The following is a 19678-nucleotide window of genomic DNA, read 5'->3' as shown; positions in this document are numbered from 1 at the left end:
ATCTCAGCTGAACAATGTCGGCACACTGCCCTTGTTTTATCCAAGGGTTGCACCGAAATGAAAATATGAGACCGAAGCTGAATAAAGTATAAACGCTTGGTCGAGTATGTCCCAATCTAATCACGTGATCGGAAATCAGGCCTGATCACATGGTTTCAAACTCAATCGGAATCGGACATTATCTCCCGATCAGGACTCTGATATATATGTATATTTATTATCATTTTAGGGGAGGGCAGTATACCGGTTCATACCAAATACCGGTATATATTTTTGTTATGATATACATTTTTAATATATCATCATACCGGTATATTAATTACACAACGTTCAGAACGCTGTGACGCGTAAACAGTAGCACTCTGGTTACCAAGGTTATGGTGTAAATGGATCAGAAAGCTCTAAAGCTCCAGAAATAGTAGAACATGATGACACAGCAGAAGTTGTGTCAAAAAGAGGAGGAGCCCTGTCTGTTGTTTAGTCAGCAGAACAAGTTGGATGCAGAGCGGAGGTGGAGAGAGACACAAGTTCTCAGACGTTTGTCAATAAAGGAGTTCAACATCAGGTAAGTCATGTCGTGTCTCCGTAGGTGATGATGTGGATGGTAAAAAAGAGGTGTAGTGTGGAAAAAAGGTCATTGATGAAACTGGCTCGCATAATAATACAAAGTTTATTAAAACAAGCAGAATCAAAACCCAGGGCAAAAACATAAACCCTGGAAGAACAAAGGAGGGCAAATCATGTTCTGAGGCAAAAACAGGAGAACTGGAGACAGCAGTTCAGTGAGAGCAACCGGGGTCAGATCATGCTCTGAAGAAATCCAGCTCGGCAATCACATATATGGACTGATGAGAAATTTTAATCCCAACAGGTGGACCCCAAGCTTTAGCTTTTAAGGCAGAGAAGGAAAGCAACAAATGTTCTTTACGGTGGTAAAACCCCGGTGCATCAGCAGAGTAGCACAAGAATTGGCAACTTCCACAATTGACAGGCAATAAACATCCCAACAGCAGAGCTACAGAAATAACTGGTTTGGATTGTAATTGTGTTAAAGCCACCTGTTGAAGGCCTATACTCAGCTTTTAAGTGAAAAGGTGTATAGCATAAATGAACATCATATTAAGCAGTGTCACGCCCTCTGGCTCGGAAGCCAGGTAGTGCGGTCTCCAAGAAACCAAGAAGCTGATTTTCATCAATAACTTCAAAGCACTTTGAGTTTTAATTAGATAACATTATTTAATGTATGAGTGAAATTAAACATGATGCACGAGTTTCCATTAGGGATGCACCCAAATGATTTTTTTTGACCGAAACTGAAACACCAAAATACATTTTTATGCAAATTGTTATTCCCCCATTGCATTTCTGGCTCTGAATTTGTACTAATCACTCAAATTAAAACATTGCAATTGTATACATTAATATTAATGCCTAAAAGAATAAATCAATTAAAAATATGAAAATGTTTATTTAGCAAGGACTTTCCAACAATGCACAATATAAAATAAAATAATCAAAAGTTTAATCTGACCCCACTCATACATTAAATAATATTGTACAGGCCTATAACTGACTGAGCTGTTGGAAGAGAGTCACATTAAATATGTTATCTAATTAAAACACAAAGTGCATTGCAGCTATTAATGAAAATCAGCTTCTTGGTTTTATTTATTATCCAAACATCTAATGCACGCACAGCTCTGTGTGACCGCGCTGTTCACGTCATCTCAACATTGCTACAGTTTGTTTTACGTGTTCTTTTGTTGTAGTGAACTGCCGTGAAGTGTCTAAATGCATGTGCGTGCACAGTGTGTTGATGCACTGATGCATATTTTGCTTGCTTTTAAAATGTAATCCCTTGAATTAATCCCCGTTTTTACAAAAAAGAATAAAAATAAAACCTGTAATCTGATTACACGTTTTTTAATATACTGTCACAGATTACAGTTACATGTTTTTGTATACTGATTACGTAACACTGTTACTTGTAACCCATTACTCCCCGAGCCTGCTAATACATAGCAACTGCAAGCAGTAATTGTGTGATCAGGTATCGACTAGTCAGCCTGAACAGAAAGTCTTTACTTTGACATTGCTTTTACTGACCTCTTGAGTCATGAAGTAAAAGCAATGTCAAAACGCAAATGGAAAAGACAAAGACAAAACAGAAAAAGCAATGACGAAATGGAAAAAGAATATACTGAATTTGTATATTTTTTCATTATTGATTCTCTTTATATTTCCACATTTTTATTATTGATTCTCTTTATAATTCCACATGCATTTCCTTTTAATTTTGGCACTCCTGTGATTCCATATGTTTAGACCATTCTAAATTTCCTATATCAAGCGCCTACAGCAGGACGTGAAGGACGCTGGTGGGTCGGGACCCAAAAGTGGGTCGCAGACGTGTACTGGGTGGGTCACGGACAGCTGGTCAAAAATAAGTAAGAAGTGCAATCATTCTGAGACAGCAATGCATGTTTTGTTATTGCAATGAAATAAATTAATCTATTTCTTTGCATAATTGTGACCATCACCAGCTCTCCCTAAGGAAGGGAAAGAAATCTTTTATTATAGGGAGGATATAAAAAGGGAGAGCAGTGTTACACTTAGGTGAGGGGGTGGTGGGGGAGGGGGAAGGGAGCAGGAAGGAGAGACTCAAGGCAGGAAATAGAAAGGGTGGGGAAGAATTGATTTCCTTTAAACAGGCTTTAAATGCCTCCCATCTAACACAAGCTGTTGTTTGTGTGGAATTTATAGTGAAATACTCATTTATTTCTTTTCCTACGAAAGCAAGAAATCCCTCATCATTCATTCATTTCTGATGTAAACACCATCTTTGTTCCATTATCAAATTGTTATGTGTATATATAATGTTATAGAGGGCATGGTCTGATAATAATATACTATCATATGATTTTTTTTTCATGTTGGACAGGAGATCTGCTGATATTAGAAAATAATCTAAATGTTTTTGACTGGCATGAATAAATTATATTGTCAGGTTTTAAATGTCTCCAGATATCTATCAAACATATTCTTCCATGAAATCAATAATGGTCTTTGGTTTTTGTGATGAGTCCCAGTCTCCAGTAGGATCCATAACGCAGAACGTAGTTCTAATCTCCCATGACACATTTTCCTTGGAGAGATGAAAGTGTGAGAAAAAAGTTTGTGAAAAATGTATCATCTGTGTTGGATCCATATACATTTATTAAAATGATTTTTGAAGTGATCCCTGAACAATCAAATATCAAATTTGTCTTTAATCACATTTGTGACCTGAAGACGTTCTGATTTATGACCGCTGCACAGGAACCCCTGCCACCTCCTGCCAACCTTGATGTTTAGCTCTTCTAATAAGTGTATTTTCTGCAGAAAAACTTTTTTGGCTTCCAAATCTTTCATTTTGTTCATTTCTTGTTTGATTTTTTTAATTTCATTTTACGCCTCTACAATTCCTATTTTAGTCATTCACTCACCATCTATATTAATATCCAATGCTTGAACATGTCTGAGAGGTCACACAAACCAGAACACAAAACACAATATTCAATTTTTTTTTTTTATAATCTGAATTTAGAATCACCCCCACACTATTTACAGTTAATTGTTACCCTGGTGAAGTATAACAAAGTGCACATATTCGGACTCGGGAGGACCAGACCAGTAGGCCGGTTTCTTGTTTTGCCCGATCCGAGCATTTTTTGGTTCTATAATATATAATATATAATATAATGACCACCACTGAATAGCAATGACCACTGTATTTAATTTTTCAGTGGCCAACAGCGTTTTCCAAAATAGTGGCCCTTAGAGAGTATCTGAGCCAAATGTCATGCTTTTATACCAAAGTGAACGATTCTCTTGAAAGTGAAATTAATCTGCTGCACTATAAGAGTGAGTGAAATAATAATGCACATCAATGTAAAGCACTCTGAGTGTCAATGAAAAAGCACTATATAAAATCAATAGCACTAAGAAAAATACATACCAACATTAAAAAAGAAAATAGTTAGGCAGTTGACTTAATAGCTGTTAAGTTTCATTAGTTATATCATTATTGAATAAAAAATAGAGATATTTGGTGAGTTTGGACTCCAAAAATTTATGGGATTTAATATAAAGCAGATGAAGATGGGCGGAGTCTTTATAAATAAAGAATTTGGCTAAAATTAGTCAGACATTTAGCTTTAAGTCTAATATGACACCAAAGGTTATACTACATTAGATATTATATATTATATTATATATTATATTATATTATATTATATTATATTATATTATATTATATTATATTATATTATAGTCTAAAGCAGGAGTTTCTGGATTTTTCCTTTTCATACAATCTGAAAATATGAGAACCTGAAATAAACACTTGTTTTGTTGATTTAAATTTGTCTGTATTTTAATTATTTTTATTTTATTTTTTTAATACAAAAAACATAATTTGAAAACCAAATATTCATCTTAAAAATTCACTCGATGGATAAAAATAATTCTTTATTTTGTATTTTACTTTTTTAGTTTTGAGTGAAACTGGGTAATAAAAGAATGTTTAGTTGGTCAAAGATAGTATTTATCTTATTTCTATATAATTTAGTGGGACAGGTGAGCGCATGACGTCACTACTACTGGTGCTGACGTCAAGTAACACCACGTGCCCTCCATCGCCGTGTGACACACTGTACGCGCGCACACACACACACGTCTAAAACACATGACAGTAGCCATGGGTGTGCTCGTGCCCGCTGTGCGCGGGTGGGAGGGGCTACTCCAGAGGTAAGACGTGTGAAGGTGTGGCTTCATTTGTATGTATGTGTGTGTGTGTGTGTGTGTGTCGGTGCTGAGCTGGACACACTCACATCGACCTGAAGAGTAGCGTTTATTAACGACGTCATCAGAGGCTCAGGTAAGAACCCCTCACCTGTTACACACACTAACTACACACTAACACACACTTCCTGAAACTTCTTGAAACTTCCTCACATACCGGAAGTGCTGTGTGTGTGTGTGTGCGCGTGTGTGTGTGTGTGTGTGTGTGTGTGTGTGTGTGTGTGTGTGTGTGTGTGTGTGTGTGTGTGTGTGTGTGTGTGTGTGTGTGCGTGTGTGTGTGTGTGTGTGTGTGTGTGTGTGTGTGTGTGAGTGTGTGTGTGTGTGTTCAAGCAAAAACCTCCTCAGAGGCAAAAGTAATAGATTACAAGTACCCACGTTACTGTACTTGAGTCGCTTTTATCACTACTTACTTTTTTTTAGTATATTTCTAAATCAGTAATTCTACTTGTACTCAAGTACATTTTAAAAGAAATAAAGTCATTCATTACATTTTTATACCCAACAGTTACTGAGTAAATTATTATTTTTTGTGATTATTTCTTTCTTTGTATTTCATGGTCATTGATCATAATTCATATGTTAGTGTTTCCATTTCTGATCAAAGCCACTTTCATATTATGTTATATTACGTTGTTATCCACATGGAACATTTGGCATGTTTTAGAGTTCATAAATGTATCTATACTTAGAGCCTGAGAAAATGTATTATAGGCTGTGTCTATCCGTACGGTTGCCGTATCAATATACCGATATTCTATCTGTACCAATAGCACCGGGGGTTGTCCGTACAAATAGACACTTTCTGTAATTTTTGTAATTGAAGTCATTATTGTTATTTTGTTTTGTTTTTTTAAAATATTTGTACATTTTGACAAACTTTTTATTTTATTCAGATGCCTTTGTGTAAAATATTTTAAGTTCTAATTGTGGTAGATTGTTTCTTCCTTTTTAAGTTTATAATGAGATGTTTACTGTATGCAAGGGACCCGTACCAAGATTTATTACCAACAATAAACATGGGGGTGAAAGTAACTAGTAACTTTTACTTTGAGTATTATTAAATTGAGTTACTTTTTACTTGTACTTGAGAGTATTTTATTTATGACTGACTTGTACTTGAGTAGATATATCAGTAGTCTTTACACCTCTGGTGTTCCTCCTGTTCCATGTCACATGACCTGTTTATTTATGAGTCTGTTTTTTGTCTTTAACTACAGTTATAAACATGTCTGACTGACTTTATATTTATAATATTATCATTTTTTTTCTCCTATAGACACACACAGAGATAGTAGGGATGTCCTAATACAACTTTATCACATACGACACAATACAATATTACACCTCTGACCACTGGCCGATAACATTATTGATCCGATACAAAATCAGTCTGAATCAGGGTTGGGGTCAATTACAATTACGTTTTCAATTATCCATGTTCAATTGCATCTCTTACAATGACATTTTTTCAATTACAATTAAAACGTTATTATTTTCCCCCTGAAACTTAACTACACTTACGTTCTCAATTATTAAAATTCAATGACTAATACTTATTACTTTAATAACTAAGCTCTTGTTACGGCAGAATTTACGGTTGACCTCATTTAGTGACATGATTCATTGCTCTGGTTGAATGATGGAATCCAGGAGAAGCATTGATGATTTTATATAAAAAGTTTATTCTATTGCTAAGTAAAAAGGTACAAGATGGAACAAAGTGAAACAAAATTAGCGTCCGTCCAGGCGGACGTCCGAAGGAAGTGCCGCGCCCCGCTCCAACAGTTTCAAAGCTTAAGCTTTTTATACAGATAAGAAAAGGTCCCAGCAGTGAGAGACAAAAAGGAGGGAGTCAGATGCCCATAGTGGAAATGTTGGAGGATGATGAAGATGTTATGAGAAGGTTCGGTGCCAGTCTTTATCTGTCCTTGATAAGTGTGTGCGTCAGTGTATATCTGCATGCGAGCAGAGATTCTGGCCTTGGCAGAGACTGTGCTGCACTGAGAATAATACGATCTGTACTGTTTAATCATGATTCAGCTGTTCAAAAGTGTAAAGATTAATGGAGTCGTCATGTATTAAAACATGACAAATTGTACACATGAACATACATTTGAGGATATGATGATGAATATAAAAATTGCCATAACATTCCCCACTTTTGGTCGCCTCAACGACCAAATCAAGAAACAAAATTATTATATTCCACCTTTGCTGTCTGTCAGGGTTAACCATTAGCATCGTTATTGTCATACATTGGATATATTCTTCTTTTGTGAGGCACGGATATAGATATATCAAGAAAAATGTGGAAATAAACCTTAAAAAAAACTTCATCATTATTATCAATGGCATGAATCATCAAAAATCATCCTTTATTACATCTAGATAAGCAAAAATCATCATTTGCATCAAGGACATCACTCGTCTTCATCGGCTGAGTTCAGTGGTAACTGGGGTAACCAATAGCATCATGAGTGAAGAACCTTGAGTATTTTCCTCAATCGTAGCAGAAGGGTTTATGACTGTATTCCTGCAGCTAGGTGTGAGGTTGTCCTCCCTCAACCTAGCTATGAGCATTTGGTGTGGCTTATAAACAAAGCTAGGCCCTTGTTTTAGAGCGTTTTCTTGTGTGTGTGTCTCAGTGGCCTTGTCGGTTCCCCCTTCATTGTTCGGTCAGCCTCCGTCTCAGCATCAGCTGGTCTCGGCAATCATCTTGGATCCATGTCGCCCGCTGTGCGACCTTCACTGCCGTGTGGGTCGTTCATTTCGGTCGGCGTTGTAGATGATTGGTTGTCGTCTGAGGAAGGGTAGTCTCCACACACCTGGCAACCTCTCTTGGGATCGGAAGGTACCTGAACAGAAGAGGGGGAAAAACACCGAAACAGAACTCTTGGGATTGGCTGGTACCTGAACACAGGCGCGATCCCACTACTGAGGCTTTAGCTGGTACCTGGACAGAAAAAAAAAAAAGGGGTGGGGGGGAAAAACACTCACCCAAAATAAAATAAAATAAAATAAAATAAAATAAAAAATAAAATAAAATAAAATAAAATAAAATAAAATAAAAAATAAAATAAAATAAAATAAAATAAAATAAAATAAAATAAAAGTTTAGGGGTGTTAGGTTTAGTTAACTAACTAAATGAATAGTTAGTATGGCCAGGAAGGCAGAGACAGGTCAGAGGTCAGGATCTGAGAGCTTTTCAGATCCTAAAAGGTGCTGCTGCACAATCACACAATGGTTAGGTGTGGGTTAGTGAGCTTTTAGCCATGCTAGCTCTGTAGCCCATTCGCACGCGAGTGGGAAAATATGAGGCTGAAAGAAAAGCAGGAAGTATTAATTCGATTTTCTTTTCCTGGAGTAAGAAGAAGCATAGCTGGAGTTGCAGTGATTATCTGTGGTACATCTACTTACCTGGTGAGAAGCAATTTGAGAACCACTGTTTACAAGGACATGCAAGTCGGACGGAGAAGGACATGCAAGTCAGACGGAGAAGTGTGGAGTGTGATTACATGTCTTCTCAAGATGAATACATACAATTGGGAGACATGGAGATGTGAGAAAGCTAAATGAGTTTAACCAAATAAATAAATGATGTTATTTATTTATTTAAATTGTTTGTTTCATTTTTCGTTGCTATCTCTTATTTGTGAAGGAGAAATCTTATTCTATCCTTTATTTATTCTGAATAATGTTAACACTCCACACCTATTTACATAGCCTAATTCTTTTATAGAGCTGAATTTGTCAGTTCATTTATTTCATTCATTTCCCTCATAATTATTATTTGAGATGTAATTTACTTTATTTTGAAGGTCAATTGGTGGCAAAAGTGTCTCCTATTCTGTGTCTGAACCAGAGTTTAGCAAGATTATTGGCCCTTTAAGGTTAGACAGAATTAAAGTTAAGTTGAGTCGAACAATCATATTGTCTTTTGCTCTCTGTATTTATCCCATTCGTGGGGGTGACGAGCCCCAGCACGGTTTGGAGAGCTTCCTTAAATGCTTGGAAGTTACTCAACTTTAAACTATCTCTTATTTCAATCAATTATCAAGAATTTCAGGAGGACCCTTTCTAAATCTCAGGCGACCCAGATTGGGCCACCAACCCAATGTTGAGAACACTTAATTTTTCCCTTAAAAGTGTCTAAACCCAGTGAAGGTGTTTTATGGTCTTGCACGCTAAGTGCTGTTGGAACAAGAAGAAAATGGTTGGAGGGTTTTGGGGTATATTATTTTCCTATGATAAAATATAAATCAAAAATCAGAGGGACGTTGGCCCCTCCCTTCCCTTTTTTACATAAGAATACATTTGGATTCTTAAAACCATATGATAAATATCATTGGAAAATCACTTATCTGATCATTTTGGATGTGTCTCCGTTTTCCTCTCTCTTGTGTCTACCTGCCTTTGTGCCCTCCAGCCTCCTCGACCTCCTCCTCCTCAGCCTTAAAAGGTCAAAGCCTGGGTCAACTGTACGCTCCTTTTGGAAATTTGAAGATCTGTCCCCACTTTCGCAGTTGGATTGGAAGTCTCTGTAGTCTCTGGAATAGATATTATGTTAGAACATTCACAATATGTCATATTGTCACGTGTCTATTTCAATCTATTTCCCCTTTGTTTCCCAGTTACAGTTATGGACAATACTTCCCTTTAATTCTCATCCTTCATCATAAGAGCAGTGACCAGGCATGGCGGCTGGGGGAGGCAGGATCGGAGTCGAGAAGGCGGTGGCATTTTCTGTTAGGAAACACTCAGAAACAGAAAGAGAGGAAACCATTAAGACTTAACTGGATAATTTAAAACATCTCTTTTCTTTAGTTGGATCTGATTCGTCTCCTTACAGCGACCTGTATTTTGGAAAAAGCTACATAATAACAACAACTAAGACGAAGACGTAGACAAGTGCACACCACAACGAGTATACACATATAACAACAAAAAAACATGGACACTGAACATGAACAGTAAGGTCAGTCAAGGTCAAAGCCAGTCATTCCACTGAAAGTGGTATCATATATAAAAACGTCGTTTGGTGTTTTTAAACACCCAGAAAAAAACCTTTAAAACCTGGTAACTTTTTAGAAGGCCCAAGGCCTAAAACCTTAATTTTTAACAAGCAGCAGTGTTTTCTGAACACCCCACTACATAATTGGCAAAAACAGGGAGAAGATCAAGTGCATCAGAACCCAGGAGGAAAAGAAGGTGAAACAGAGGAACATGTGTAGTCAAACAGCCATTCATCGGTCAATCACTCAATGACACGTCCACGGCACATTCGCACTCACAACGCGGTTCTCTCAGGCATACGTAACGTGTCATCATTCAGTCATTCATGCACCGCACACGTTCATGCCTCAATTTTCACGTCCATGCATTCACAAGGTTTTGTTGCATAGTGTCTAAGTAGAATATAGGTCTCATCTAACCCACCAATGGCGATAGCCAGTCCACCTCGTCTCTCGGGGTCAATGAGCTCTTATTGCCCCCTCATGCTTGGCAACCTTTTAGTGTTAATTGATTGCTTTTTACTGGTATTGTCTGATTACTAAGAGGTACGCTCCTTTTTACTTCCGCCTTGGCGGAGTCTACACTTAGAGTATTGTCCCTTGCAGTACTGACAGTCTACTAGCTGCTGATCAGGCAGAAATCGCACGGCCATGCACAATAACCAAACTCAACCCCGGTCCGCGGGGGAAACTCAACCGCTGTCCATCTCCAGAAATGTAAAAAAGAATCTCTGAATCAGCAGGAAACTCAACCACCGCTCTTGAAAAATAAGAGTTTGGGAATAACTCAACCACCATAAACTCCAGAAGTCTAAGAAAAAACCTCTGAATCGGCAGGAAACTCAACCGCCACTCTTGAAGAATAAGAGTTTGGGAATAACTCAACCACCATAAACTCCAGAAGTCTAAGAAAAAACCTCTGAATCGGCAGGAAACTCAACCTCGGTCTGCAACCTGAGGGAAACTCAACTGTCAGAACTTTCTGGGCACCTCTAATATCACTCAACATTGAACGGAGCACGCAACCTCTAATAACCCTCACTCTAAGGGAACGTAGAAATTTGTTCAGAACGGTATTCGGTTACCAAGCATGTATCAAATCAGGTGGACTTCTATCCCCCGAAGAGTGCTTTCCCTAGCAAGGTTTATCCTTTTTCTGCACATTAAACCAGGACTTCTTGTTTGAAAAGTAATTGCCTATGTACTCATAGCAACTAATGGGACATTTTTTTCTCAGGAAAAATTTGGTACCCCCCCCCCATGCTGTCGAGTGGCTTTGGGCCGGCCAGACAGTCCGACGCGGTTAAGGGGGAGGCGCGCAAAATGAAAACAATGAATGTTGAACTAGGCTGTCTGTCGCAAGCAGCTTCAAAAAGGGTAAGGTACAGATTGTTTACGAGGGTATCGGTCAAAAAAATGTCAAAATTTAAACTTGTTGAGGCTGCAGTCCTCAATCTCTGTCTCAATTTTCCTGAAATTGAGTAAAAACAAAAGAGAAAAAGAAGAATCGTTCAGAAATAACAAAGGAGAAAAACGTATGAGCTCAAAAAAATCATGGCCAATAAAATAATAAAAAATTAAAACTTCAGCTCCAAAAGCTGAGGCAACAGAGGGCTCTGTCTTCAGCGGATGTAACCATATCTTGCATTGTGGGGGGCCTCCCCTCAATCAAGAAAATAAATGAAAGAAAAGCAAACAAAAACAACCTTATCAGTAACACTATTTTCTTCCCCTTTGTTTATTGTTTTCTCATAAAGGCCAAAGCAGTGTAAATAAATGAGCAACATAATGAATAAAAGCAAAGATAAATGATGGGCACACTTGATCTCATGTGGCAAACAGAAGGGTTCTGTGTGAAGTTCTGGTGGTCCTGTGTTTCTCATAGTTGTGAATGTGGGTGTGTGACTGTATGTCTGGTCTGTCTGCGTGTGAGAGAATAAATGAAAACAAAATAATCTAGTGCACAGTCAGAAGATAGAGGGGTTAGTATTGTGCGAAGGAGAAGCTTGTTGGCTATTTGCTAGTTGTCCCCCTCCATGCCAAAGTTCAAGGCTAAAGTGATTTAGCACTACCACCAAAGGCTGTGGTGGACTTCTTGTTGCTTGGTATCCTTGTGGCTTTTGAAACAGTGTCTTTTTGGTGAAGATTTCCAGCAGACGTGTGACCAGTCTGCAGTTGCTGCCCATCATTCAGGCAGTAGTCGTGGCATTTAACTCGCAACTCATTGGTGGGGGGAGTGTCCACTCCGACGCCCACAGGTTCTCAGTCTTTGATGATGGGGCATTGGCATGCGGCCCATTCATAGACGATGAAGAGTTGACTTGGGACTGAGCGAGTTATTTCAGCATTGCTTTGCTGAATGGGAGTTGAGTCCTTGAGTCCTGGAAGGTCACACACCTCTGATTGTCCATTTCCTTCTGATGCTTGGTCCTTTGAATGATGTTGACATTCCATTAGCGTAAGAGTTGAAGGTGATTTCATTCTTTCATTGAAGATGTCGTTTCTTCAGGGGGCAACCACAAAGCCAACAGAAACTAACAATTTAAATAATAAAAAATGATAATGATGGTAACAGTAATATTAAAATAAAATAAAATGAAATACTGTATTCATCTGTGTGTGTGTGTTTGAGTGTGTGTTGCCCATCAAACATGAAATCAAAATAAAATAAAAATAGTGTCTGTGTGTAATGGCACTATTCTGTAGGCACAGGAGAGGTGAGAAATCACAATGTTGTGTCACAAGTGTGTAGTGCACTAAACTGGCCAGTGAGGGGCGCCACCTCTCTCTTGGGATGGGTGTGGCTGTGCGTGTGCGTGTGGCTGTGCGTGTGCGTGCGCCCGTGCGCGTGCCTGTGTGTGTGCTCTCTCTCTCTCCCTTTCTCTCTCTCTGTACGTGTGTGTGTGTGTGTGTGTGTGTGTGTGTGTGTGTGTGTGTGTGGTCACACGTCCAAAAAAAAAGAAAAAAAAACACAGCTCTCTGTCTTTCTCTCTCTTGTGTGTGTGTGTGTGTTTGAGAGAGAAAAAAAAACAAAAGCTGACACTCGTCCAAATGAAAGCATTAAAGCCAAGCCAAAGGGAGAAATCTGATTCCACGTTTAAAAAAAATAAAAACAAAGATAAAAAAAAGTAAAACTCGCCTGAAAGCATGATCTGAGTTCACATCATACCAAGATTGTATATACGTATGCATGTATTATTTGTTTATTGGGTTGTTCATCTGTTTGATTCACAGAAACACAATTTAGGTTAGATTTGGGGTTTTAATCTTTCGGTACAGAGGTGAACTCAGATCATGGCACCGCTGGGATGTTTTGGAAACCTTGTTGCCCGTCTATCTATGGTCAGGACCTCACAGGCTGTGGGTGTCCGAACAAAACCAAAGTAAATAATGACCAGCCGTATTTTATGCCTAAACAAAATATCCGAGCCCGAAGAAAACCAGAGAGAACCTACAGCATTAAAAAGCACAGAACCTCAACCATTTGAGCCCTTCTCATGGCTATTCACTGCGTCAAAACACAGAACAGCTGAGGATCAAAATCAAAGCTCAAAGCTGAAAATCAATACAATGCTTGACTGGTTCCAAAAAAAAAATCAACACAGAGCAAATATATATGTAAATGAAAATTTATACATATATGTTTATAAAGGCAGCTTTACCTTAGTCCGAATTGGTGTTTGAGGTTCAACCGATGGTTCGTGCTCCAGTCTCTGTCCGAGGGCGGACCACCGCGGGCCAGCCCCGGGGCTTCAAATGTGTCGACCCAGTGCTGGTCCACGATCGACGCCCCACAGAGCAGAAGATGGATTCAGTTCGTCGACGCCAATTGTTACGGCAGAATTTACGGTTGACCTCATTTAGTGACATGATTCATTGCTCTGGTTGAATGATGGAATCCAGGAGAAGCATTGATGATTTTATATAAAAAGTTTATTCTATTGCTAAGTAAAAAGGTACAAGATGGAACAAAGTGAAACAAAATTAGCGTCCGTCCAGGCGGACGTCCGAAGGAAGTGCCGCGCCCCGCTCCAACAGTTTCAAAGCTTAAGCTTTTTATACAGATAAGAAAAGGTCCCAGCAGTGAGAGACAAAAGGGAGGGAGTCAGATGCCCATAGTGGAAATGTTGGAGGATGATGAAGATGTTATGAGAAGGTTTGGTGCCAGTCTTTTATCTGTCCTTGATAAGTGTGTGCGTCAGTGTATATCTGCATGTGAGCAGAGACTGTGCTGCACTGAGAATAATACGATCTGTACTGTTTAATCATGATTCAGCTGTTCAAAGGTGTAAAGAGTAATGGAGTCGTCATGTATTAAAACATGACAAATTGTACACATGAACATACATTTGAGGATATGATGATGAATATAAAAATTGCCATAACACTCTATTAAACATAACCTTCCTCTTGTGTTAGCTTTGTGTTAGCATCTCTAATGCTAACAGGTTCGTTAGACCAGTGACGTGCCGTGACCACTAGGGTTGGGTAGGCACGTTGCAAATCAAGACCACCAATGACAATTTCATATGTTTCTGCTGCCAAGTGTTAATTCAATTCAAATCAGCTTTATTTGTATAAAGCAATTTACAACAAAGTCATCTCAATACGCTTATCAAAATATAAAATTCATAATAAGAAAGAAAAACCAATAAGATCCACATGAACAAGTATTTATCCATCTAACAAAATCAACATCATAAACACCATTAAAGAAACATAAACAGTTATTTAACATAGCCTCCATACTCTCCCAACAAGATATATCTCATGACACGGCAGCACATCTGTTGTTTGTGTTGGAAACACAGAAACATGGAGAAAAAGACAACAACAACAACTCAGAACAGCCTCAGTGAGGAGCATCCACAAAGTCAATTCTTCCTTTTGTTCCATTCACTGTAGAAAGTACCAACAATGTTCTGACCTTACCTTTGCTGAAGCTCTGGTAGCTCAGGTGTTGGTCTCTATCTTTTAAAAGCTGTCGTTTTTCCTCAAAACAAAGTTTCTTCATCATCTCTAGCGTTGTCATCTTGACTGTAGTGTTATCCCGCCCACTAGCTAGAGAACGTAGCAGCAGCGGTCACATGGGATCAATTCACTAATGCACTGTGAACTTATAGATATATATATATATATAGCATTTAGCATAGCGCAGTTACGGTGAATGGTTGTCATCTGGGGAACTGACTGCACATGTGCAAACACATAAAAACATGCGATGGGAACAGAGGCAGAGCAGCCGTGTGCTTTTTGGAAGGGGCGTGGCCTCCTCCTGCCTTACAGCGAAGTGAGACTGCAGGAAATAGCGCTGTTTAGTAATTTGGGCTATGAAACGCGCAAACTCCAGACACTTTCAAACTTATAGGTGCTGTAGGCGATTGGAAATGGAAAAATAAATAATTCATAATTACATTATAATTAACACCAATAATCAAACTATCAATTCACCCTTGGGTAGGCACTGCCTACCTTGCCTACCTAGATGGCACATCACTGAGTTTGACCCATGTCTTAAATCAGCTGTTAAATACACTAATAAATATTATCTATCATTTAATTAGTTTCTCATTTATTGATTACCTTGTTAGGTTTCCTTATCAACTAATATATTGATATTAATATTTATGGTGTGGGCGTCTGAGCATTTTTCTGTCACTATACCCATAGATTTATATTTATATTTAAAATATTAAAATGATCCCGTAGAGAAGTGTCAGGTAGTGAAAAAAGTTGATCTGAAACATTTTTTAATAATTATTAACTACGCATGTGTCAGACATAGAACTGTAATATGGTTCACAGCAGACATTACAACTACTGAAGCACTGCTGGGTAAGTTTTGTTATTATATTGTTCATATCCTCCTTAAGCTATAAGAGCGTTACCACAGCTAATGGGGATCTGCTACATTAGCTACAGCTAGCTGAACCTCATTCTTCTCCTCATCTTCTGTTCTGTGCTTCACGGAAACATGGCTGTGTGGAGCGGTACCGGACTCTGCGCTGCAGTTGGCCGGCTTCCAACTTCACAGAGCGGACCGAGACGCTGAGCTCACCGGGAAGAGGAAAGGTGGAGGAATCTGCTTTTAACTGGTGTAACGACGTGACAGTGATCCTCCAGCACTGCTCTCCTCACCTGGAATCCTTTATTATCAACAGCAAACCCTTCTATTCCCCCCGTGAGTTCGCTTCATTCATCCTGGTTGGTGTGTACATCACACCGTCAGCTGATGTGCGCGAGGCACAGCGCACACTCGCCGACCAGATCCTGTGCATGGAGCGGACCTACCCGGACTCTTTTATCATTGTGCTTGGTGACTTTAATAAAGGGGACCTCTCACACCAGCTCCCCAAATATAGACAATTAATTAAATGTCCGACCAGAGAGGAGAAGACACTGGATCACTGTTACACCACACTAAGCAGTGCTTATCACGCCGTTTCCCGTGCTGCACTGGGCCTATCGGACCATTTGATGGTCCACCTGATTCCTTCATACAGACAGAGGCTGAAGCTCTGTAAACCTGTGGTGAAGGAATCTAAACAGTGAACCAGTGAAGAAACTCCAGGAGTGTTTGGACTGTACTGACTGGGATGTTTTCAGGTCTGCGAACAGTCCTCTGGATGAGTTTACAGACGCTGTGACGTCCTACATCAGCTTCTGTGAGGACAGCTGCATTCCATCAAAGACCAGGGTGAGTTATAACAATGACAAACCCTGGTTCACAGCTAAGCTCAGAGGGCTGAGGGCAGACAAAGAGGTCGCTTTCAGGAGTGGAGACAGAGCCAGGTACAGAGAGTCGAAGTACACGTTTGGAAAGGAGGTGAGAAAAGCCAAACGTTGTACTCAGAGAAGCTACAACATCAGTTCTCTGCAAATGACTAGGCTTCTGTCTGGAGAGGGCTCAGGCAAATTACAAACTACAAGCCCAGAGCTCCTGCTGCTGCTAACGACCTCTGCCTGGCCAACAGTCTGAATAACTTGTATTGTAGATTTGACAGACAATGGGACAGACCTGACTCCAACCCCCCTCACACCTCTGACCAGCCTCACTCCAACACCTTCACCCCCCACATCAAAGCTACAGTCTCACCACAGCTGCTTACTGAGGCTCTCTCCCCTATCTTCCCCCCTCCTCCCCCCCGCCCACAGAGACACCTTTCTCCATCAAAGAGAGAGATGTAAATAGACTTTTCAGGAGACAAAACCCCCGTAAGGCTTTTGGACCGGACTCTGTCTCTCCTTCTACCTTAAAGCACTGTGCTGATCAGCTGTCTCCAGTGTTCACAGACATTTTTAACACCTCACTGGAGACATGCACCGTACCAGCCTGTTTTAAGGCCTCCACCATCGTTCCTGTCCCTAAAAAGCTGAGGATCACAGGACTTAATGACTACAGACCCATCGCTCTGACATCTGTGGTCATGAAGTCCTTTGAACGCCTCATGCTCTCCCACATCAAGGACATCACCGACCCCCACCTGGACCCCCTGCAGTTTGCCTATAGATCCAACAGGTCTGTAGACGATGCTGTAAACCTGGTTCTCCACTTCATCCTCCAGCACCTGGACTCCCCAGGCTCCTACGCCAGGATCCTGTTTGTGGACTTCAGCTCTGCTTTCAACACTATAATCCCAGCTCTCCTTCAGGACAAGCTTTCCCAGCTGAATGTGCCAGACTCCACCTGCAAGTGGATCACAGACTTCCTGTCTGACAGGAAGCAGCACATGAAGCTGGGAAAAACCATCTCTGCTCCAGGACCATCAGCACTGGATCTCCTCAGGGCTGTGTTCTTTCTCCTCTGCTCTTCTCCCTGTGCACCAACAGCTGCACCTCCTCTCACCACTGGTTTTAGAACCAGAGTTTAAATGAATAGGCCTCTTCTTCATTTGTATTATTCCTTTAATTATTTAATCCAAGATTTATTTTTAGTTAAATTGCATTGTTTTGAATAGTTTATCAAGGGGTTCTTTTGACAATGAAATATAAAAGAAAAATAGTACAGTTTACAGTATACACTGTTCAAATAATGAGTTTTAAAGATAAAACACTACAAACACAACGTTATCTAAAATAAATTTACACACACCTTAAAAATTAACATGTTGTTCCAGAGTTATTGATGATGTGGATCTGATCGTGATGGGGACGTTTGGTTGAACCAAAAGACACTTTGTAGCAGGGAGGGGACACACTATCACAGCGGGGGCCACAAACGTGATTGTATCTGATCCGAGGGCCACGTGATCATAGGACTGAATGATTATGGCCATAATGATCAACACAATTATTTTGATCAATGTCATAATCATGATTATAATCACAATTGTTTATCATGTTAGAGAAAAAAAATCTGTAATTACACTATTTTTAAACAAACAATATGTACAGTTTACAATTCAAAATTAAGCATTAAATAAGAATTATACTTAAAAAACTTTTTCAAAAATGAACCCAAGAATTTAAAATGTACCAAAAGCTAACAAAGTAAATACATTATTACAGAGTGCAGAGCCCAGATATATTTAATCCTGGCAACCAAAATCATCTACATGATCTATGTGATCAACATTAGAATAAAGACTGATCTCAGCATTAATACGGGGGGGGTTCTTGTCTGTGGTTTTGTTGTTTTGTCAGTTTGTAGTCATTGTGTGTGTGTTTTTTTTATGTTCTAATTTTGTGTATTTTTCAGTAATTTTTTGCATTTTTGTTGTCGATTTGTTTATTTTTGGGGTCACTTTCTGTATTGTTATTGTTGTATTCTGTCATTTTGTGCTTTTTTGTTGACAGTTTGTGTGTCCTTGGAGCTATTCTGTAATGTGTTGTTTGTTGTGTTTTTGTAGTCATTTTGTTTAAGTGGTTGTTTTGTCTGTCATTGTTGTCATTTTATATTTTTTTTGTGTACTTTGTGCATTTTGCTGTCAATTTGTGTCTTTTGGGAGTTATTTTGTGTATTGTGTTGGAGTTTATGTTCCTTTCAACTTCTTGAAATACAATTTTTGGGGATTTGTTTTTGGGGCCGCACAAAATTAGACTGATGGCCAAATGTGGACACCGGGCCGCCAGTTGCCCATGTCTGCTCTATAGAGCCGTGGTAGAATGTATTATTATTGGTTTTAAACGTTTCCTTTGACGTTCCCTCAGAATGCGGCGGTTCAGCTCTGAGGGCTCCCTCCTGACCCTGGACTTCCTGCCCCGGAGAAAAGTGGCCCTAAAGGACTTGAACAACGAAACGTCTGTTCTCTGCACAGATGAGTGTAAGAAGGACGCTCTGGATGGGAATATAAGCGTTGTGGTTCCCACCATCCAGGAGCCTGTTCCTGGTCCTGCAGCGACTCACAGGCTCGATAGAGAACTCAGCATCAGTGCAGAGAATCTGGTTGACTCCGCCCACCTCAGTGTGCGCACCATCACTGAGAGCTGTCGCGCTTACAGCGATGGCCAGTTGAGACCTGCTGTAGGTGGAGGTGAAAAGGATGATGCGCGCTCGCGCTCACCCTCTCCCACGTCCTGCAGCCCCTTCACAATAAAGTCCCAGCCCAGACATCAGCATCGAGCTAAATTGTCGGCTGCTAAACTGCATCTCAAGAGTCTGTTTGGACAGGTGAGTCCGTCTCTAAAGGTTTACCTTTACTGTAGGGATGCTTTAGAACAGGGGTCGCCAACTTTCTGTAACTGTGGGTTACTTCATAGGTACTGTAGAATCTGAAGGGTTACCAGTGAGAAAAGCACTTCTTTAACTCATTCACTGCGACATTTTAGAGCATTTTGACTGATTTTGAAGTCGCACAGAATATTTTGTACCATGACAATCTAAAAT

The 19678-nt window shown here is 39.6% G+C and overlaps 1 protein-coding gene across 2 annotated transcripts in view; it reads left to right on the top strand.

Annotated features, from left to right (window-relative positions):
* Positions 1-4691: 4691 nt before the first annotated feature.
* LOC114471929 (regulator of G-protein signaling 8) overlaps positions 4692-19678 on the top strand; it is a 44694-nt gene continuing 29707 nt past the window's right edge. Inside the window, exons 1-2 of one of the 2 annotated variants that reach the window (XM_028460925.1) lie at positions 4692-4785; positions 19003-19462. In XM_028460925.1, coding sequence (XP_028316726.1) covers positions 4724-4785; positions 19003-19462 — 522 coding nt within the window. In that variant the 5' untranslated portion in view covers positions 4692-4723. Of the gene's footprint in view, positions 4916-19002; positions 19463-19678 lie in introns of both variants that reach the window. The other variant, XM_028460926.1, reaches the window with a different exon arrangement.

The sequence above is a fragment of the Gouania willdenowi genome, chromosome 11 (assembly GCF_900634775.1).
Source record: "Gouania willdenowi chromosome 11, fGouWil2.1, whole genome shotgun sequence".
Taxonomy (NCBI): domain Eukaryota; kingdom Metazoa; phylum Chordata; class Actinopteri; order Blenniiformes; family Gobiesocidae; genus Gouania; species Gouania willdenowi.
This window is presented reverse-complemented; position numbering and strand designations above follow the sequence as displayed.